Source organism: Crocodylus siamensis, chromosome 1, assembly GCF_052110815.1.
Source record: "Crocodylus siamensis isolate JL-2025a chromosome 1, ASM5211081v1, whole genome shotgun sequence".
Lineage (NCBI taxonomy): Eukaryota > Metazoa > Chordata > Crocodylia > Crocodylidae > Crocodylus > Crocodylus siamensis.
Window position 1 is genome coordinate 269,716,129 of NC_143395.1, and position 19,813 is coordinate 269,735,941.

The 19,813-nt window shown below is 43.6% G+C and overlaps 1 protein-coding gene across 6 annotated transcripts in view; it reads right to left on the bottom strand.

The window, feature by feature from the left end:
* PDK3 (pyruvate dehydrogenase kinase 3) overlaps positions 1-19,813 on the bottom strand; it is a 112,984-nt gene that overhangs the window by 88,641 nt on the left and 4,530 nt on the right. For 4 of the 6 annotated variants that reach the window (XM_090062084.1, XM_090062077.1, XM_090062066.1 and 1 more), the window contains exon 3: positions 8,597-8,772. In XM_090062084.1, coding sequence (XP_089918210.1) covers positions 8,597-8,645 — 49 coding nt within the window. In that variant the 5' untranslated portion in view covers positions 8,646-8,772. Of the gene's footprint in view, positions 1-8,596; positions 8,773-10,164; positions 11,129-13,682; positions 13,773-19,813 lie in introns of those variants that run through there. The other 2 variants (XM_090062089.1, XM_090062099.1) reach the window with 2 other exon arrangements.

The window sequence follows — 19,813 nt, forward strand, 5'->3', positions numbered from 1 at the left end:
GGAAAGCATCTAATTTATTTTTAACTCAGGAAAATGTGCACCGTGTGCTCTCCCCTTTTCAAAATCATAGATCTTCCCATGCATGTGTAGGACAACTTTCTTTCCAAAAAATATAGGATATAACATGTGGGTCATCAATCCTAGATCTTATTCTAACTAAAGAATGTGAAAGAATGTGAAGGTTGTGATGTGAAGGGGATAGGAAACTTGGGAGGAAGTGATGAAGATATGATAGAATTTGTGATTCTGAGGAATTAAAGTCATGAAAATACCAGAGAAAGCATAAAGTTTCAGTGCACCTCCTGCCTCTCCCCCATCACTACCCTCACTCAAACTATTGCTGTTATAGGAAGGTTTTGGTATTTCCATTTTTTAAAAAAGCACTGTGGAATTTCAGTTCCTTGCAAACATTTTGACAGATCGGGAATTGCTTTTCTTGGATAGCTCTAACAGATCTGGTTCTGCCTGAAGCTGCAACAATGGATTTGTGAATCTTATCACTCAAAAGGTACATTTACATGTGCAATTAATGTGAAGGGATAAACCCCAGAGTTGTTTGAGCCAGAGCACACTACTCTCAGGCACAGCATCTACATGTGCACCTGGGACAGCAGCAATTTGAGTCAGACCAAAGCAGCCCCAAGCTGGCAGCAGGCTCCAGAGGTCAGCTCTAGGCTCTGGGTGACAGTGTGAAGTGGCACCACGGCTGACTGGAGCATGAGGGTGCAGAAACTGTAGCGCTGCATAGCTAGGTAGCAGGCAGGAGTTTGGCCCCTGCTGCCTGGGCTGACAGCACAATTTACACCCATGGTCACCGTCCACACTTGCATTTCACTGCAGTTAATTACTTCGCTGTAAGATAGTACTATCCCTGACAGTACTATCTTATGACAGAGTTAATTAATTTACTGAGCCCTAATACCAGAATACATGAAGACCATGATGCTTTACTGGCCACATTTCCATGAGACGCTGACTGCGCAGTAGCCTGAAACTACTGCTCAGTAGGATCACATGTCAGAAACGGTGATACAATGCTACTGTGCAGTAGTCTTGAGCTACTGTGCAGTCAGCATGACAAAAAAGCCATACATCTTCATTACCACTGATGACTATGAAACTCAAGCTGAGTTGGGCCTACTCACAAAAGTTAAAATACTGATGACAATTGCATAGTGCAAGAGGATGTAAGTTTGTGGCTGGACCTCTTGAAAAGAAATAAAAAGGCATCACTTCCAGCTTATTTTACTATATTTATGATGATTTTAAGCAGGCTCCTATTTGTCTGGGATAACTGTGTGAAATGTCTATCCTTGATTAATTAGTATAGTAAATATTTCTTTTCAATTAACTCATTTATGTGTAGGAAGAGACATTCTCCATATGGGCTTTGATAGGTGTCTCCTCCTAATTTATTTTTGTTTTGCCTCAGTGGTTCCCTCGATCCTGAAGATGCTGAGCTAAAGGGTATAAAAGAGGAATGAAACAACTAACAAGGCACACTTCAGGAATGACAAATCATTCTGAGAAGAACTGCTACTGCATCAGCTGATCTGGTGAACAGATCCAGACCCTGAGAAGCTGACATGATTGAGACTACCTCTTTTGCCTATATTGGTAAGTGTCAAGATGTTATGCTGTAGGCTCTGGGGGCCTTGTCTCCCACATCTTCTACTTGAGTGTGCCATGTGAGAAATGATCCAGGATTGTCACTATCCTCTGTCTCAGATGTTCTGCCCTCTGCTACCACATCTTGACAATACTTCCAATCTAGTTTGGAACTGGAGTTAAGAAGCTGACAATTGCTCTGAGCCCTTCCCAGGGACTTCTTTGTCCTCCTCCCCTTACACCCCACCCTTGGTAAGTGTCTTTGACCTTGGTCTTCCACTGAACGGCTGCAATTCCTACAGCTCTTAGCTAGCCCCAGCCCCTGATTGCTGCCCCGCCCAGCCCCAGCATCTCCGCACTCACTGGCTGTAGCACCGGCTTTCGGGGCCACTGGGGCCTCATGGCACAGTCCCCGCCACCCCCCTGCATCATGTGGGACAGTGGAGATCAGCCCCAGCTGCCTGGCATCTGTGCTGCATCCTACAGGGGGCAGGGGACCCAACCCTCCTGAACAGCACCCTATGTGTCCCCTTCATACCCACAGTCCCCCCACAATCCACCTATAAAACCCATACCCCCAAGCCACTCCCACAAACCCCTCACCCACATTCCTGGCCTTGTGGGTCAGGAGTGAGGGGACTGGGGTGGGGGGCAGGCTGTGGGTTGACAGTGAGGGGCAAGGGCAGGGGCAGGGTATTGACATATCAGTGCTGCTCAGCGCTGCACATCCTGAGTAAAGGGTGAGTGAAGGGGGTAGGGGCAGTTTTTATTCTTCTATGACAAAAAAGCCAAAAGTCAATGCCAAACTGTAGATATTTAGAATTTATTTAATTATGATGATAGAGGCACTGGTAAGCTTCCAAATTGCTTTGAAATTGTAAAGATATCAATAAAATATTGCCCAACTGATTTTCTCTCTCTCTCCCTCTGTGTGTGTGTGTATATATGTATGTGTGTGTGTGTATATATATATATATATTATATGTCTAGTGATGTTTTGTTTTACTTGTGGAAGAACATGGGTTTTGGAGTACTTTAAAGAGTAACTTTGGGATTTTTTATCAGGGTTTTGCAGTTTTTAAATAGGCAACATCAGAATTCAGAGATTCTAGGGTCAGAAGGGACCTCAGTGGGCCATCTAGTCCAACCCCCTGCCCCTGGCAGGCAAGAAAAGGGTCACCAAACCTGGGATCATGTGATCCCAGCCAGGTGCCTGTCCAGTCTCCTCTTGAAGTCCCCCAAGGATGGGACGAGCACCACCTCCCTTGGAAGCCTATTCCAGATCCTGGCAACCCTGACCATTGCAGGTGGCAGCAGGTCACAGCCAGGCAGCAGCCCTTACTGCCAGACTGCTGCAGTGGGTAGAGGGTGCAGGGAACTCTCAGAGCTGCTTCAGTAGTCCAGCTGGCACAAGGGGTACCAATTGACCCAGGCCCCAGAAGCTCCTGAGAGTGAGTAGCCCTGAGCTACTTGCCAGGGCATCTTTTTATACTGCTGGAGCCAGCACAGGGCAGGTTTTTATACTGCTGGGGCCAGCACAAGTGCTGGCCCCAGCCTCTAGCTCCCCCTGGTCGCAGGGTTATTTTGTCCCAAGTGGCAAAATTTGCCCCACACCAAAGTGCATGTCCAGGCACGTGCGCTGAGGCAAAAAGTCCCAGCTCAAATTTGCGCCACTTCTATTTCAGCTGCTGCAAGCACACGTGCCTGCATGTGTGGACACTCCCAAAGAGTATTTTTCCAAGTAAGTATAGATACATTTAATGATTACCGCCGTTCCCAGAGCTGGGACCTTTGGCAAGTGGGACCATTTAGTCAGAATCTCATTCTAAGAGTGTCAGCCTCTCCAACTTGAGGCTGAAATGATAATAACTCTTTGTTTCTTATAATTGGGCAGTCATCTTTTCACCTATTATGGTATTTTTTTATCTCATCCTTCCAACTTCAAAAGGTTCTATAATTCCACATTGTATCTAATGCTTTACTGCAATCAATATGCATTACATCCACTGTACTGGCTTTTTATAATACACATGTAATTATAGTCTTTTCAGATATCATTTTTGGCTGACCTGGCCCATTTTATTAATCTGGATCACTTATTGTTCATTGGGTTCTTTCCTTCCAAGTGTTTAAACATACATTGGTTAGTTATTCATCCAAGGTACTTCGTGGGGCTAAAGTTAAACTAACTGGATCATAATCTCCCCCCATCTCGCTTTATAAATATAATTTAAATAAATAAAAAATCCTGTGCTAATTTGACCAGCTAATCATTAATTACTGTTAGAGTGTTCCTTTCAGGATTTTCTTCCTGATATTATGACCTGCAAATATACTTTTGTACCATCTACAGATACGCTGGCAGAGAAATAATGCTTTCTGCAGGATATTGAAGATCTTACATATATCTCTATGCTGGAAAATGCAGCAAGCAGAGTAAAACAGCTTTCATGTGATTCTCCACAAGATTTTGCTAGAAAAATATGTGTCTATTATTTAGAACAAATTTTACAAGTGTGTCTTGCAGACCAGCCTAGTTACACCCCAGGGAATTATCTACAGAAAAATTCAGTTATGCACAGAAAAAAATCAAAATTATACTAAATTAATTACTTCTTTTTGTTACAAGTTAAACTACATATAACACTATAAGTCTTCTTTAGAAATATATGCAGGTACCTTATATGGTTGTGCGGAGGGGCAGGGTGTTGGATGTATGGGAGGTATTTGTGAAGATGTGCAGAGGTGTGGGTGTGTGGGGGGATATAAGGATGGGTGTAGGTGAGTGTGGGGTTTGTGGGGGGTTGTGGGTATAGGAGTATGTGGGGTTTTGAGGGTGGGTGTGGGGCTTGTGGGTGGGTGTGAGGGGGATGTGAAGGGGTGTGGGGGTGTGTATGTGTCAGGTTTGTAGGTGGGGGTGGGCCCTCACACTACACATCCCCACCGGGCAGCAGGCAGCAGACCCTTTGACTGCTCATGGCGATGGCTTGCAGAGCCCCCAGAGACATGCATCTCTGGCTGAGTCCCAGGACCTGCACGTACTCATACAGAGTTGGCACAGCCCATTGGCATGTGCCTTCAGACCAGACTGGGCTGCCTCTGTGCCAGCACATGTGGATTGGTGGAAGCCATGTGCCATTAGCACAGGTGAGCTCTGTGTCTCCATGTGCGGCTTCCCACTGGAGTGCTGGAAGCCCCGCACAGAGACCTGGAGCCAGCTGGCCTGGCCCAATGGTGCATGGACTGGGGGACCACATACCATCAGGCCAGGTGGGCTCCATGCCTCTATGTGGAGGTGGAAGCCAGGCCAGCAGAAATCCCTGGTTCCGGGCAGGGAAACACTTCTTAGCTCTAACCAGCAACACATGGGTTTGCCAACAAGGCTGCCATGCTGCAGGGGGGCAGTGAACACCATCCCTGATTGGCTGGAGCACACGATGGGAAGATACAAGAAAACACCAGAACTGAGGGAAGGGATTGCTGGATGGAGAGCAAAGAGATGAGTGCCAGAAATGGGTGAGAGGCAGCCAAGCTGCCCAACCTTTTTGATCTTTGTGCAAGATGGACTGGCAGGAATTCCAGGTGTGAGATCTGAGGCCCCATAATCCTAGGGATTATGTGTGACCTGACACCCAGCCAACGGTACAGCTCCAATAGTATTTTGGACTCAGACAGATACAAAGGCTTGAGGCAGAAATGTAGAGGAAGAGGAGTTCCCAATACAGACCCCCTAAGCCAGTAAGCCTTTTTCTTTTCATGGCTAGTAGAAGATAGTTGAAAAACTGCCCCAGATGGAACAGTTCTCCTATCTTACCATCACAGGTATGGAGGTGAGAGAGCAGGCGGGAGCAGACTTCACTTGGGGAGAAGTTGAGGAAGGTTAGATCAGGCTAAAAATGGCTCGCCTGATCTAAGTTAACTGTATTTCCAAGATAGTCTAACTTAAATTGGGTCTAGCGAGGCTGATCTAACTGAACTCCTATATAGTTCCCAGTGCAGCCCCAGAGCTGGGAAAGCCCAGCCATTGGCCCAGTCCCAGAGCCTTGCTTTTCCTACCCACCCTGCTGGCACTGGGCTATATTTAGCACCCCTACCTCCTTGTCCCACCCCCATACAAGCAATCTCTCCCCACAGACCAGACCAGCTCCCGCAAGCATACCAAACACCCCATACCACAAGCCTCTCCCAATGCCAGTTTTATTGGCAATTATCAGTGCCAGGAGCTAAGGAAGTAAGTTGGGGGGGGCAAAGGGTGGGCAAGTTGGGGTGGGGGTTGTTTGCTGGTGTGGGTCATTCTTCTTTGTGTGGGGGATATTAGGGGGCTAAAAATAGTCCCAGGGGGAGAAGAGAGCTCCCACATGTCCCGCAAGGCCCCTGAGGACTCCCCTGATCCTGCCAAACACTTCCAGCCCCACCAATCCCCCCCATACACCCCACTTGTCCCCCTGATCCCTCAAGTCTCCCCAGTGAACCCCACTAGCCCTCCTATCCCCCCACATGGACACGGCTGGCCCCATCTCTGCACAGACCTTGCTTGCCCTCTAATATCCTGAATTCCCCCCTGCAGGCCCCTCTTGCCCCTGATCTCCGAGATCCCCCCATTGACCCTGCTTGCCCCCCTAATCCCCACAAGCCCCCCCAACTAGTCCCCCGATCTCAACTTACCGGCGATTGGGTGGCCATTTTTAACTTGATCTAACCCCCACACTAACCTCCCCAAATGTCTGTATGTACCCAGTGCACCATTGCTTATAGAAACTGGCATGTCTTAACCACACTAGCCTGATGGGCCATTTGGCTAATGTGGACATTTGTTCTGCCATAGGTTTAAAGCTCTGCTCATCTCCTAAGGCTGTGAATGGTATATTTTTTATGATAAAAACTCCACTGGAAACTGGACTGAGACTTAAACTATTGATGAAGGGAATACTACTTATTATTAAGGTTTCCTAATCCTTTCCATTATAAAACAGTTCTCAGTTGTATATAATTTTGCTGAACTTTATTTTCCATGGCACAATTTGCCTTGGTCTGAACGTCTTGGACAATTTCAACCATAAATCAGCTGTTTCTGAAAGGAGCTATAGCGCTCCCATCCTCTAGGCTTCCAAAGTACATTTAAATTTGGCACGGTTCAGCTTTTCATGGGTATGGCCTTTTGGTCACCCACAAAAATCCTCTCAAATAAAACTTAAAACAGAAGTCTTTGACATGCTTGCACATGCTCTATGACCACTTTTTTTACTCTAGCAGCTAAAATCTCTAACATCCCATAGTCCTTGTGTCTGTTTGAGAGTCTCACCACACTGAGAGCCTCTCCACATGCACATGAATGATCCCCATACAGCAACTAAGCATGTGCCCTCCAAATAAATTGTCAAGGGGTGAAGCCAAATTTTCTTGATAGTGAGCTGCTATAGGCTAGGGTGACACTGGAACTGAGAGCAGAGATCCAGTCTCTCCTGCTTTTTTGACTGTCCTTCTCCAGCACTCGCATCTATCTGAAATCCAAAAGAACTAAAAACAGGGGCAGAGTGGAAGGAAAATAATAGTTTATGACAAGGAGCATCAGAGTGGAAGTACAGCGGGGTGAGTCAAGGGAAAGAATTATCTGGGCACTGTAAGATTTAGAGCTGGGTAGGAGAGAGGTTGGAAAAAGTTGCACAATAATACTTAAATGCTGGCAGCAGATATCTGTGAAACCCATAAAGTGTCCCAGACCCCTGGAATGCCGATCCACACAACCTTCTGTTAACATCAGTTCCTATGTTAACTCAAGTGATGGAATTGTAGTGGCACTGAAAAGTTTCCTCCACGCCTATATGAGAAAAATTGTGTGACCCTACTCAGCCCAGAAATGGTATCCTAACTTAATTCCTAACTATGGAGCGCTTGATTTTGCAATCTTAATTATTAACTGGCAGTACTTTTTGGTTATTTAACTTGAATTCAGATGATAGCTATTGATCTACTAGTGAATAAATCTACATCCTATTAAATAGTCGTTTCTTTTTCTCTCCTCCTATAGTTCTGATGTGATGTCCCAGGACATTAAAATGATGCTAGCAGAGTGCTCCACAGGGTGAAGTGCCAAAACGAGGTGACATCACAGTTTAAACTGAAGAATGATACTATTCTAAACAAGTGTTCTTTTATTATTAAAAATATTTTTCTTCTAAAAATGTATGGGAATAAGCCTTGTTTAAAAAAAAAAAATCAAGATTTTTTTAAAAATATTTTAATTTTGACAGTTTCCATCAACTATGCTGACAAGGACTTCTGACCAGCTCCATGGACAATACAGAAGTATATTTAATTTGTTATTAGTACCAGTTATAGACAGTTACACTGAACAGTTACAATTGATTGAAGATATATTTAGCACAGGACCTGAAGAAGAGAGCTGTGAAATATAGCTACATACTACGAGCAAGGACATGGCAGAGAACCTTGTTTTTTAAAAAAGATTATGGATACCTCCTTTAATCTGTAAATTCAACTCCTTGCTTAATTATAGGGAGGTAAATCATCAGGGCAGGCAGGAAAAAAACCAAAGACCTGAGATAAGATACCTCTGATAAACAGCTTCAAGGTCTTTAGAGAACAATGGCATTGCTTTCAGTTAAGAAGATACTATTTCCAGGCACCAGCTGACTATACTATTAGTTTGACAAAGCTGAGGGCCTAAAATGGAAAAGGCATTAAACAGTTAACAATTCATTGTTGATGGGGTAGGGGAGGGAATTCAGCTGTCATCAGGTTGCATGCAGAGGGACAATGGTGAAGGCTCTGCAGGTAGGACTGTGAAAATCTACCCAGGATGGATTAATATTAGGCCCTTTCTCCACATTACATTTATGACATAAATAACATGTTAATTGTGGCACAAAAAGATGCTACATATGCACCCAATTTAAGGCACCATAAAATGGCATACAAGCTATAAAAATGTTCCATATATAATATAGAAAAGGAGTGTCAAACTCACCTCCTGCTTCAGACTGGATCCAGATCCTGGGGCCTCTTGTGAGCCACATGCAGCCCAGGACACAGGGTCATTCCAGCAGCAGCAGCTCCTGTCTGGTTGCATGGGGTGGCAGTGGTGGCTCCAGCTCCCGCCACTTGCCCTCTAACATATTTTGTGCTGGGACAGCAGCACCAGATCTAGAAGGGAGACCACAGTAGTGTCAGCTACCAGTCCAGTAAGGGGCACAGGGCATGGGCAATGGTAGCAGCAGGACCAGGGGCAGGGGGCGGGGGCTCTGGAAGTGGCTACAGGCGAAGTGGCCAGAGGATCAGTCTTCACTCGCTGTCCTTCCACTTATTGCCATGGCCACTGAGGCCCAAGGGCCCCAGATTCTGTGAAAATCTCCCTGCCAGCCAAGCCCTCCAATTTCTGGTGACCTGATGGTAGTCTGGTGGGCCAGATATAACATCCTCCTGTGGGCCATATGTTTGACACCCCTCAATGTGGAATATTTTTATGGCAACTTAAATTTAGCATGTGGCTAGGGCCCACAATCAGCTGACTGTCCATCCTACAGCTAGGATCAACTAAAGTCTGGGACTATCCCCATGTGGTCTTGGTCCCAGGACTGACAATCAACACTCCCCAACATGATGTTTTCCTTCTCATAGTTTGCCCCTAAAATCAAAGAGCTTGAATTTAGACTCTTCTTTGGTTTCAGAGGCCTGCGATACTTCAAGGTTTTCAGCACATATTTATCCATAACACCCCTGCTAAATGCCAAACCCATTCCTCTCATCCATCCCTAGTACCAAAAATACCCCCACACTTTAAATCACCATTGAAATCGGTCCTTTGTTATTTCTTACAAATTTAGTGGGGGAGGGGTACCACCCCCATAAGAATAATGCAAAGCATGTTCCCACTACAGTCTGAACATTTTATTAGAATATTGGAATACTTTGGAAGCAGCAATAGTACAAGTATTGAAATTCACAGCATTTGCCTCCAGAATAGATGAATGATATTATGCACTTTCAAAGCCAGTGAGAATTTGGATCAAAGTACAATAGCAAATGTGATTAACTTTATATTGATTTCCTTGTAGCACATTTGATTAACCATCAAATCAAAGAGCTTGTTTCCAGCTGTAATATTAAGATCATATTCTTAGGTCTCTCCATGTGTGGTTTCTGATAAGTCAGGGGTTTTTCAGTTGTCAAGTAGCTAAGAATGTACTACAAAGCTGTTATGCTGACTAAGACACAGAACTCTTTCCACCCCACCTGCCTGCCAAGCAACCTGAACACTGAACTATATATTTTTAAAAGTCTTGTTTCTACTGTGTAACACCACCCCGCCCAAGAAAGTCAACTATTTAGGCCTTTTTCAGCCCAATTTACAAAAAGGCTTGTTCTTGAAAGTCTACATGTTGCATTAGTCCTGCCTAAACTACATAATCCACCAGTGGAGCACATCATGGGGAGATTGTGTTGGATATTCTACTAGAACAAATGGAGACTTAGGAAACTTTAGATTGTCCATACAGTACAATCTCTTACCGCGTGATAGGTAAAGGAGTAATTTACCATTGTGACGTAGCACATCCCAAGGTTTGTTTACCGCTTCCACCCAATTTTGAAGATATGGGATAAACTGAATCAACCTGTGATAATGGTAGGGAAAATGTTATTTTTTAACAGCATCTTTCCGATACACAGTCATATTAGGTAAAGACTTGGTAGCCAGCCCAGAAGTGTTAAATGTAAGTGATAGATGCATCTTCAAGTCAACCATTAGAACTTGTTTCATGGTGCTAGATTCTACATTTCTTTTGTATAGTAAATGGAAATAAGTTTGATGCTAGGAGCATACACAGGCTATGATTGTAGCAAAAGATAGTACTCATATTCAGGGGTGGATCCAGGGGGTGCAGTGGTGCAGTTTCACCTCCCCACCTTTGATTCCTGCTCCACCCAAAATTTAAAATCAACTGCCTGGGAGGCAGTAGTGAGAAAGTCAATTGACTTCATGGCTCTTTATCATCTCCCTGATTCCTGCTAATTTCTTCACTCCGCAGGTGTTAACAACCCTTTGGAATGATCTTGATGTTTCACTATTCAAAGTATCCTTTCTTCTGCAGTCTTGATGTCTGTTAGTGATTCCTGGTAATGTCTCTTCTATTTCACAGCCCCTCAGACTAGCTTTTGCTCTTGCTAAAAAACTTAGCTCAGGTATGGAATTATTAACTTAGGTGTAGAAATGAATTTTAGTGAAGTATTACAGGTCCTGTAATGACCTAGAGAGGATCATGTTATGTTTTTTAACTTTATATATAATCTAGTACAGGGGTGGGCAAAGTCCAGCCCACAGGCTGGATTGGGCCCATGATGGGCTCCATTTCCCAGCAGCCCCTGCCTGTGTCACTGGGGACAGTTTCCGTGGACACCTCAGCAGTGGCGGTGCCATGACAGCACAGGGCCAGGGTTTCCCAGGAGAACTGGCCCCAGCAGCACTGACAGGGCATGCAGTTCAGCAGGGAGCTGCTCCAGGGCTGGGATCTTGCCGTGGTGACAGTGTGGTCTGGAACCATGGCAGAGCTGAGATCCACTTCCCATACACCCTGGGCAGGGGCGTGCAGGCAGCAGATTGCAGCTCTGCCCCAGCTCCAGACCACAGTGTCACTACTGCAAGATCCCAGGCCCAGCCCTGGAGCAGCTCCCCATCCAACCACGTGCCCTGACAGTGTTTATGGAGCCAATTTCCATTAAAACCCTGGCCCCATGCTGTCACAGCACTGCTGGGGTCTCCACTGAAACGTGCCGCACAGACACAGACAAGGGCTGCTGGGAAGTGGAGTCCGGCCGCTGGCCAGATCCTCCATATTGCCCACCCCCAATCTAGCAAATTAATACACATTCCAATAGTTATAGTTGTTTTTGCTTTGATCTTAAACTGAATAATATAGTGCTAGCCTCTTCTATATTAGTAAAAAAATTAGTTTCTCTTTAGCCGGTGAAAAATTTGTTGTGTTTTATACGTGATGATGTGCCACACCATCTGCACCCCATTTTCAATCTCCTAGAACTACCTATGCCATCATCTGTAGCAATGATCAGTCATGACTCTTCCTTCAGTTCTTTGGAGTTTGGAGGTTTTTCCTCTTTGATTTTACTCAATTGGAAGGAAAAAAATTGAAAAGGAATAGTTTTTACTGACCAAAACAACATCAGCATCCAAGGGAGAATGTTTATGCTCTCCTCGCTCATTATTTCCCCTAAACAAAGTCATAAGTAATTCCTATCTTGCAGCTGTGTGGTGGTAGCATTAGTGATGAGCCTATTATGTGTCAGTTTTTGCAGACATTTCTCAAGGCAGCTGCTGCCATCTGTCCTTCAAAATTACCATCAACAAGAATAATTTAAAGATATCCACAAGCATAAAATCTGAGCTTCTGTATACTGATAAGCTGTAAATTGACCAATTAAAGCAGAAAAAACTGAAGACAAATGAAAATGCCACAGCAAGTCTCAGAAAAGGTTATGCGTTTATCAAGAACCTCTTGATCCTTTCAGTAGTAATGTTTTACAGGTATTCGTCTGGAATCAGTTGAAAAAAGGTAAGAAATCAACTATGGTGAACTGTTTAAGGGTGCCACCTTGTGTTGTTCATTTGTATTACAAAGAAGTTCACAAATACATAAGGTTATTGAATCACTAAATACGTGTTTATGATTTGTCACTAATTATACCATACAGAGAAATTATTTAAATAAAGGGTTTAGAATCTCTAAATATCCTATAATATAGCAGAAGTCAAACTGGACCTGCCAAAACTGATGAACCTATATAATCTAGAAGGAATTACAATCCAGTAATTAGTGACACTTAGAGGAAAAAAAGTCACTCTCCTTAAAAGCTAGTCATTGTTATTAAAATCTCTGGTGCATTCAACTAGAGATGTAGTTCTGTCATAAATGAAAAAATATAATATTTTTGCAAAAATAACTAAGCAAGATAGAGACTTACGGATTCCTAGTGCATCATTCAACATATTTTAAAATAAATCAAGGCATTTAACTCCATTTTGGACTATGAAGAACAGCAACAACTAGAAAACGTCTATTAAATTGCACTGCATTACTGCATTTAAAAATAGATGAGCCAGTTAATCAATTTGATGGGGAAAATTAATTCAGTCAGGGACCAGAACAGCTACAAAATGGTGGAAATTCACTCCCAGGCCCGCACTCGACTTTCCCTATCACTTAAACCATTAGTATTTACGTGGGGAAAGTATGCAGAATGGGGCAAAAATCTACCTTCATTCCAGCACATTTTTACAATTAATTCCTCTGATACTCTATCACTGGTTTTACCATTCAGCGTTGGATTACAGGCAACTGTTGGAACACCAGCTACTTGCTACGTAGCCATTGCTTTCCTCAGGCCATAGGTCTCATGTGAGCATGCCACATGGGCAACTCCTCCTGTTTACAATGCACTTGTACATAGGCAAGGCACCAAAAACACAACTGTGTGGTGCTACTCTTTAAGCATCGTGTTTCTGAGTATAGTAAGAAATTCTTACAATTCAGGAGAGGCACAGGCCTGTTTATACCCAAGTATAAATGAGCAGAATCAGGCATCAATTTAAGGCTGCATGAAAAGGGGCAGGAATAAGATTTAGGATAGATGAGGGAAAATATAAACAATAAAATCATGCAGTTTATTTAGTTAGTTTTGACCATGCCTTCCTGGTTATTTTAAAGTATCTAGGACCAGTAAGGTGTGTAAGCCCTGAGGAAGTGCGTTTTAAAAAAAAGACGGTAGAGAAGCAGGTTAGGAAGAGAGTTTCTGATAGACAGATAATGCACAGACAAGAAAGGAAGGAGGATACCAACTGCCCACTCCATTTAACTTTGCATCCCAAATTTTATCTGATCTGAAAAAATAGTTAGGACTCGGTATACCAGGCTACCTAACAAAGGATTCAGTTCTGCCCTCATTTGTACACTCATTGTCATTAGCTTCCCAGGGAAATAGCACTGATGAAAAGAGAAAATTCAGCCCTAAGTTGCCAGTTGTGACTTTTCTAGTATAGATACCTGCTCAAGAGAATCCAGACCAAGGAAGGAAGAAATTGTGATTATATAACAGCAGCTCACTTTGGAGTTGGGACCAGATCTTGCCCTCTGAAAAGAAGGAAAATATCCAGGTTTGGAAGTAGCAATAGAAATTTTCCAAACAGAAGTCTGAACTACATCAGATTGTGCCCTCAAGTCTACATCTGTTTGCAATGTGAACAGTAGCTGGTAGCTGCATATTCAGTGAAGGTAGATGTTCCATAAAGAGAGCTAGGATGTACCTAAATGCTGCAAAAGATGCCCTCGTTTATGGCTCCTAGGGATCCAACATACAGCAAACTGCCTGTAACCAAAGCAACCAAATCAGACGTGAAAGATTTCTATTGTACATAGCACACAGGTAGTGGCAGCTGATGGCATTGACAAAAGCAGGCAGACACACAGTAATAGTGCAATAGACAAACGGATAATGGAACTGCAGTTCAGAATTCAAGGAGAGACAACAATCCATAACCAATGAGGCACGGTAATATTGAAGTGCATGAGAAAAGAAGTCAAGGCTGACTCACATGAGAACACACAGCTACCACAGCTGTGAATTCAGCTGAATAGCACTGCCCACACAGCTTTAATGCTACTTGACAGGCATACACAGATCTGATTGGCCATAGCTTTGGAAATGTAAACTCTCTACAGTAATTTAGAAACACAGTAAAGAGAACAGGGCGCAAGACAACGGCAGCTATGCAACCTGTTTAGAAGACATTCATGAAATTAAATATAGGAATCCAATAGCAATATGCCTCCATGCTCACTTACAAACATTTAAATGGTACACAGACAGAGTTTCCAATGCATGCACAGTCAATGGAATAATAATGTCATAATTTTATAATGAGCAGGTCTTGTATTGCTCTGTCACTAGTCAGCTCACTGCCACAAACACTAGCATGTAAGACTACTTAGATCTTGGGGGAGGCAGGGAATGCGCACATGCATGTGCCTGTACGTAAATAGTATCTTCTGGGGATCCTACATATACAAAACAAACTTGGTACACAATGAAGATGCCTTAAGCAGTTCTCAGATTTTGGAGGGACAAGTTAATACTGCTTTTCCAAGGAGAACATTGTAGATGAAAAATCTGATGCTGGCTATATGCTGTCTTGTGTTACAGGGAGCAGACTACTCCATATTCTGGACTCCCTGGCTTATAGCAAGAACAAATCCAGGCCTCTCAAAAATAGTGTAATTGGGGTCCATGAAGAGTAGGCCATTCAAATGGTATTGGCCCTCTTTCTAGTTTCCAGCTGCTACAATGATCTTTTTCTTAAAGACATGAACCGCACTAGACAGTAAAGCAGAGTCCATCAACTGAAGTAGATTAAGTTAGGTTGAGACTGAGTTATATTTTATAACTAATTCCCTTGACAATTTTATTTTCCATTGAAGGCCAATTAATACTCCATCAACATCCTATTTTGAGATGCAATGGTAGATTTCAATGTTCCTACTTCAAAAAGATTATAAAGCAACAAAACATAGTCTCCATGAGAATTGTCCTCTTATAGTTCAGAGACTCCAGTCCAACGTCCAACAGAGAGGGCCACTCACATAAACCTAATTATAAGACTGAGGCTAGTAATTTTGGAAAATCCCAAACAGGCAAGGTGAAAAGGAACAGAAATAACTTCCTTCAAAATGAGAAGACTACAGCAAACAACATCCTAATCTCAAACTAATATTGCTTTCCAAACTAACACTAAAAGGTACAGGTATAGACTCAAACTCAGCAAACTACAAGACACAAGGTGCACTAAACCACCGTGAAAGTCTGACAAAAGATAGAGCTCCAAAGGAATGTGCAGCACATCCTCTCTTCCATTCCAAAGAAATTAATCTTTCTCCCATTAGCCTTCACATAGGTTTAGATGTTATACCATGTGTTAATTATTTCCAGATCACAAGTGCAAACACTCACCCTGATTGGAAAATTAGCAGATTTCAAACTCAGGTAATTTGCCCCTAATGAGGAACTTGTTGAACTGAATTTAACAATTAGCTCACACCCTTTCCTGGCTGTGTGTGGCAGGGCTACAAAAAGACCTAGAAACTCAATTCATTTTCAATAATAAATTAAAGAGAACTCATGCATCATTCTACACCTTCACCTCTCTTAGAGCGCTGTGATCTCTGAAGAGCTAACTTGGTCACATGATATTTCTGTCCCCTTCATGTCTATCTACTCAGTTTCATTAAAATTGGTTGCAATGTCATTACTCCCTTGATGATACTTCTTTCATAAGCAGTTGCTGGATTTGCCATATGGGTCTTGTGGAGTCAGGTATAAGAGAAGCAATTATCTATGTTCAGTTGTGAATGGGAGGGCATGACCATAGGCATCACAGGGCATCTGGGCACGTGGGGCAGTGGTGATGCTTGCAGGAAGTGGTAACTTCCAGCTGCTAGTGCCAGCAGCACAGTTGTGCGATTGCAGTGACAATTGTTACTCTTCTGCCTCCTAATGCTGCTCCAGTCACCTCACCTTAGTTACGCTACTGAGCATGACTGCAAATGAGATGGATCTGTCCACAAAACATTCTCTCTTCCACTAAGATATGGGCCATAATAGAGTTGATGGTGATATTTTTAAAATTTCACAGACATTTTTCTTGTCAGAAACCTGTGAACATTTTTTTGTAAAAGGTTTAGATTTTTTTTTTTTTGGTTTGGTTTGGTTTTTTTCAGTGTTTTTCAACCAACTTTTTAAGATGGTCAACATTTCTCAAAAAATGGAAATATTGATGAAAATATGTCAGCTAGCAACAGGAAAATCTTTGAAAACCCTTGTCCTGGAATATCTATTCCTTGTATATCAAGGGAGCCCTCTTTATTATAGTAACTATACTAACTGGCATTTCAGGCATCTGGGATGGTTTAGACAGGGATGAGCCTGCTTTGAGGAGCAGAATGGGCTATGTGCCCTCTTTAGGTCTCTTCTTGCCTTATCTGTTATGATCAGTATTTGCCTAGTGACTACTTTAGAGTTGTGGTGTTGTTTTTTTAAAACCATACCCAGCTGAAAAAAGGCAAAGAGAATCTTTTGCAAAAAAGAGAGAACACTTGTGAGACACATCTATAATTTCTGCTTCATTAGTGGCCTTTATGTTGAAGCAATAGATATTTTAATAGAGAAATAAAGAATGTTCAGCTCACAGAAGAAAACAATAAGTCCACCTATGAGGTTATACTTTAACTTCTCCAAAGCTATATTTAGATGTGACTTACAGAACACAATATAGGAGTAGCCCTTTTATGAATCAGTTGTGCGAAGGTACTTCCTCACACTAATTTTACAGGCCACAAAACCAATCCAGATCAGCAACTTCTGCAGGCTGGAGCCCTGGACCACAATTCATTTTGTTCTTCAGGTGATAATAAAGGTGTTAACAGACTAAAGCTAGGGGAAGCTATGTGCAAATTGGGACAAAAAGTTAGGGGTAGGAGTATTAACAGGGAGTGATGACTGTGAAGCTTAAGCTGAGCTGGGCCCACTCACAAAGGTTAAAATACAAAATATTTATGACAATTGCATAGTGCAAGAGCATTCAAGTTTGCAGTTGGACCTTCTGAAAAGAAATAATTAGGCATCATTTCCAGCTTATCTTAGTATACTTATGATGATTTTAAGCAGGCTCCTATGTGTCTGGTATAACTGTGTGAAATGTCTATGCTTGACTAATTAGCACAGTCAATACTTTTTTTTGCAATTAACTCATGTGTATGTGCAGTAAGAGACATTCTCCATATGGGTTTTGATAGATGACTCCTCCCAATTTACTTTTGTTATGCCTCAGTGGTCCCTTGATCTTCCAAGGACAACTTCACAAAAACTGTGTTTTTCCCAGTTAATTCTTGATATGAAATTCTTGATATAAATTTCTTGATATGTTCCAACTCAGTAGAAATTGATAACCTCCTGTTACTGAGGAAGGTAATTCAATCAAAATTGGGACTTTCTGATAACCAGTAATGAACAATTTGAATAACAGGATTTCCCTGTTAATTACTGCTTGGGTTACTCTTCTGATTTACTCAACTACAAGAATGCTTTGAGGATGTTACAGGGTATAAAAGAAGAAAGAAGCAGCTAACAGGGCAAGGTTCAAGAATGAAAAATCATTCTGACAAGAACTACTACTGCGCGCAGCTGATCTTCTGGTGAACTGATCCACACCTTGAGAAGCTGACTAGACTGAGACCACATCTTTGCCTGTACTGGTGAGATACTATCACTTTTACAGCTAAATATCCTGAACTTTACTTTGCTTTAGGCTCATTTAACAGTGACTACTTTTAATAAATAAAGCCTTCTGTCATTTATCAAATGAGTTGTCATGTCAATTCTTTCTACACTAGTCCTGAATCCCATTTCATAACTTAACAGGAGCCAAAGGCCCCTGTTACTTTAAGGAGAGCCACAGATCAGGCTTGCTGAGTGGGGCTGGTAGCTGGTTAGCTAGGAAGCAGGCTATGTGCCAGGGAGCTCACAGAAAGACCAGTAACAACATGATAGGAGATACCACTTGGGAAGACCAAGTGGTAACTCCTACAGCAAACAACTTCCACAGGAAGCAATTAAGGGGCAGACATTTAGGGCACTGACAGAAGTGGTGTTTTGTTGTGCAATCGGCCCCCTGAAGAGCTCTACAGCCATGCCCTAACAGAAGAGCATGGCTGCAGAGTGCTTTAAAAGTGCCCAATCATGCAACAATTTGAACCCTTATTGAATGAGGGTTCAGATGAAAGTGCTCCAAAGCAGAGTGCCTTCATTAACTTCTGTCAGCATGCCAGGAGCAGGGCTGAGCTAATGCCTGCCCCCCACCCCCTCATGCTGTCTTCAGAATGGGAGGAGCAGAAGGGAAGGGAGGGAGTTCCATCCCTGGTTTGCTCAGCCTGTGCTGGAGGGTGGAGTGGGTGGATTGGAGCCCTCCCAAGGTATATTGGAGCCTCCCCCTGAGGTGGGGGTCTCCAATCCACCTGCCCCACTCTCCAGAACAAGCTGGGCAATTCCCAGGCCAAGCTTGCTAACCTCCCTTCCCCATCTCCCATTCTGAAAACAGCACTGGAGCTAGAAGGAGGAGTGGGGGAGGGCAGGGCTAGGGGAGAGTGGTTGCAGACATGCAGCTGCTCCAGGCTGGAGCTCAATCCCCCAACCCCCCATACCCAATAGTGAACATCTGTTAGGTTTCAGGGGGGATGCTGTAACTCATGGCACTTCCTGCAACGTACCATGAGTTTCAGCGGGGAGCTGCCCACCTGTCAGTACCCTTAGGCAGCCCAGAAATGGAAGCTGCAGCTAAGCTAAGCTGCAGCTGGCAAAGGCAGGCTGGTCATCAGGCCCAAAACAGACATCCCTGTAGAAGGCTGGAGAGCTACTTGACAAGAAGGGGTGGGGTTTTGGGAGCCACATCAGACCAGTTCCTGAGACCAGGCAATCTGTCTAACCCTGCAGCCTGAAAGGCACCTAAGCCACCCAAGAGAGCCAAGATGAGAGGGCTCCAAGGGAGGTATGGTGTGTGGGGACATTGGCCCAGAGTGAGGAAAACTTTTAGTTCCAAGGCAGCTTGCTTAGGTTTATATTATGTTTATGTTCAGTTTAAGAACTGGGGGATCAGTTTATGGCTACAGCTGAAGTCTAGAGGCCACAGGGTATGTATGGTGGGACACTCACTGTTAGGCAGCCTAGATAGGGGTCAAGGACCCAGAGAGCTGTGGGATGGTGCAGAACAAGGCTGGGAGAGCCAAGGCCAGCCTAGGCAGCCTAGCCTGGGGTTAGGGACCAAAGAGGCTAAGACTGGTGCAGGCTAAGACTAGGAGAGCAAAGGCTGGTGGGAGAAGCTTAGCCTAGGGATTATGGACCCATTGGGCTAAGAGTTGGGACAGAGGCATGGTAGCTGTATAAGGGCCAGGGACCCAGAGAGTAGTAGACCAAAGCCAAAACCAGGGCAGGCTTAAGACAAGTGGGGTTAAAGCCTGGAAGGGGGATGGAGCCTAGGATAGAGGGAAACCAGACTAGGGCCAGGGGCCTGGGGAGAAAAAAGGCTTGCTGGAGCTAGGGGATCAGACTGCCAGAAGAATGAGATAGTTGA